At 44.6% G+C, this 2806-nt stretch overlaps 1 protein-coding gene across 1 annotated transcript; it reads left to right on the forward strand.

Annotated features, from left to right (window-relative positions):
- Positions 1–1332: 1332 nt before the first annotated feature.
- ZNF878 (zinc finger protein 878) lies at positions 1333–2806 on the forward strand. The gene has a single exon (XM_017888450.1). The coding sequence runs from the start codon at positions 1511–1513 to the stop codon at positions 2687–2689; it is 1179 nt and encodes a 392-aa protein (XP_017743939.1). The 5' UTR covers positions 1333–1510; the 3' UTR covers positions 2690–2806.

Here is a 2806-nt window from a genome sequence, read left to right on the forward strand (position 1 = left end):
AAAAGAAAAGCTTCCCTATAAACATATACAGTGTGACATGGCTTATATGTATAATCCAGCCCTTTTGGAGGTCAGGATGGAAGATCACTTGAACCTGGGAGTTTGAAGTTGCACTGATTCATGATGGCATCACTGGAGGGCAGCCTGGGCCACAGGGTGAGACCCTGACTCAAAAACAAACAGACAAAGACAGTATTTATAAAATAGTTTACTTTAAAATAGCATTTAAAGCCGGACATGGTGGCTGACACCTGTAATCCCAGCACTTTGGAAGGCTGAGGTAGGTGGATCACGAGGTCAAGAGATCAAGACCATCCTGGCCATCATGATGAAACCCCGTCTCTACTAAAAATACAAAAAATTAGCTGGGCATGGTGGTGTGTGCCTGTAGTCTCTTGGGAGGCTGAGGCAGGAGGATCACTTGAACCTGGGAGGCGGAGGTTGCAGTGAGCCGACATTGCACCACTGCACTCCAGCCTGGCGACAGAATGAGACCCGGTCTCAAAAAAAAATAATAATAAAAATAAAGCATTTAAAATTCCTGTATCAATATTATCTTTTTTGATAAGAGATATGGCTGGGCCATCTTTTATAACATGTGCTCCATTCGTGTTCAGACAGGACAGAAGGCCTATACTTCGCTGGGCACAGTATTTTTTTTTTTTTGAGACGGAGTTTCGCTCTTGTTGCCCCAGCTGGAGTGCAATGGCGCGATCTCCGGCTCACCACAATCTCCGTCTCCTGGGTTCAAGCAATTCTCCTGCCTCAGCCTCCCGAGCAGCTGGGATTACAGGCATGTGCCACCACACCCAGCTGATTTTGTTTTTTTTTGTTTTCTTTTTTTTTTTTTGAGACGGAGTCTTGCTTTGTCACACAGGCTGGAGTGCAGTGGCCGGATCTCAGCTCACTGCAAGCTCCGCCTCCCAGGTTCACGCCATTCTCCTGCCTCAGCCTCCCTAGTAGCTGGGACTACAGGCGTCCGCCACCTCGCCTGGCCAGTGTTTTGTATTTTTTAGTAGAGACAGGGGTTTCACCGTGTTAGCCAGGATGGTCTCGATCTCCTGACCTCGTGATCCACCCGTCTCGGCCTCCCAAAGTGCTGGGATTACAGGCTTGAGCCACCGCGCCCGGCCGATTTTGTATTTTTAATTTTTAGTAGAGACGGGGTTTCTCCATGTTGGTCAGGGTGGTCTCAAACTCCCAACCTCCAGTTATCCACCTGCCTCGGCCTCCCAAAGTGCTGGGATTACAGGCGTGAGCCACCCTGCCTGGCTAACTGGGCACTGTTAAAAATGCAAGTGCAATACTTGCAAAAATGAATTAAAGTTAGTGATAAACCCATTATAATGTGCTTTTCATTGTTCACAGAAGACTTATAAAAGAGAGACTCTCTGAAAGTAAAGAAAGTCATCAGCATGGAGAATTTTTGACGCAGGTTCCAGATGACACACTGAAGAAGAAAACTCCTGGAGTAAAGTCATATGAAAGCAGTGTGTGTGGAGAAATCGGCATGGGTCTTTCATCTCTTCATAGGCACCTGAGAGCCTTTAGTTATTCCAGTAGCCTTTCAATACATGGAAGAACTCACACTGGGGAAAAGCCTTATGAATGTAAGGAATGTGGGAAAGCATTCGGGTTTCCCAGTTCTGTTCGTAGACATGAAAGAATCCACTCTGCAAAAAAACCCTATGAATGTAAGCAATGTGGGAAAGCATTATCTTATCTTATAAGCTTTCAAACACACATGAGAATGCACACTGGAGAGAGACCTCATAACTGTAACATATGTGGGAAAGCCTTTTTTTCTTCCAGTTCATTAAAAAGACATGAGAAAAGTCACACTGGAGAGAAACGCTATAAATGCACACTCTGTGGTAAAGCTTTCAATTGTCCCAGTTCCTTTCAATATCATGAAAGGACTCACAGTGGAGAGAAACCCTATGAGTGTACACAATGTAGGAAAGCCTTCAGATCTGTCAAGTACCTGCGAGTACATGAAAGAAAACACACTGGAGAGAAACCCTATGAGTGTAAGCTGTGTGGTAAGGGCTTTATTTCTTCCACTTCCTTTCGCTATCATGAAAAGACTCACACTGGAGAGAAACCTTATGAATGTAAGAAATGTGAGAAAGCCTTCAGTTTTGTCAAGGATCTTCGAATCCATGAAAGGACACACACTGGAGAGAAACCCTTTGAATGTAAACGATGTGGGAAAACCTTCACTTCTTCTAACTCCTTTCACTACCATGAAAGGACTCACACTGGAGAGAAACCCTATGAGTGTGAGCAATGTGGGAAAGCTTTCCGATCTGCCTCAATCCTTCAAAAGCACATACGAACTCACACAGGAGAGAAACCCTATGGATGTAAGCAATGTGGGAAAACCTTTAGAGTTGCCTCACAACTTAAAATGCATGAAAGGACTCACACGGGAGAGAAACCCTATGAGTGTAAGCAATGTCGAAAAGCCTTCATTTCTTCCAGTTCCATTCGCTATCATAAAAGGACTCACACTGGAGAGAAACCTTATAAATGTAAACAATGTGGAAAAGCCTTCATTTCTTCCAACTCTTTTCTCTATCATGAAAAGATTCACACTGGAGAGAAACCCTATGAGTGTAAGCAATGTGGGAAAGCCTTTAGATCTGCCTCAGCCCTTCGTAAGCATGTGAGGACTCACGCTGGCTAGAAACTCTGTGGATGTAAACAATATGGTAAAGTCCTTAGATGGGACTCAGAACTTCAAACGCATGGAAGGACTCACTGCAGAGACACCTGTAATCTCAGCATTTTGGGAAGCCAAGGC

This window comes from Rhinopithecus bieti, unplaced genomic scaffold, assembly GCF_001698545.2.
Source record: "Rhinopithecus bieti isolate Rb0 unplaced genomic scaffold, ASM169854v2 scaffold_15296, whole genome shotgun sequence".
In the NCBI taxonomy this organism is placed as follows: Eukaryota; Metazoa; Chordata; class Mammalia; order Primates; family Cercopithecidae; genus Rhinopithecus; species Rhinopithecus bieti.

Coding starts and splice junctions, on each gene's coding strand:
- ZNF878 (XM_017888450.1), top strand. CDS start 1,511: ATGGGTCTTTCATCTCTTCATAGGCACCTGAGAGCCTTTAGTTATTCC.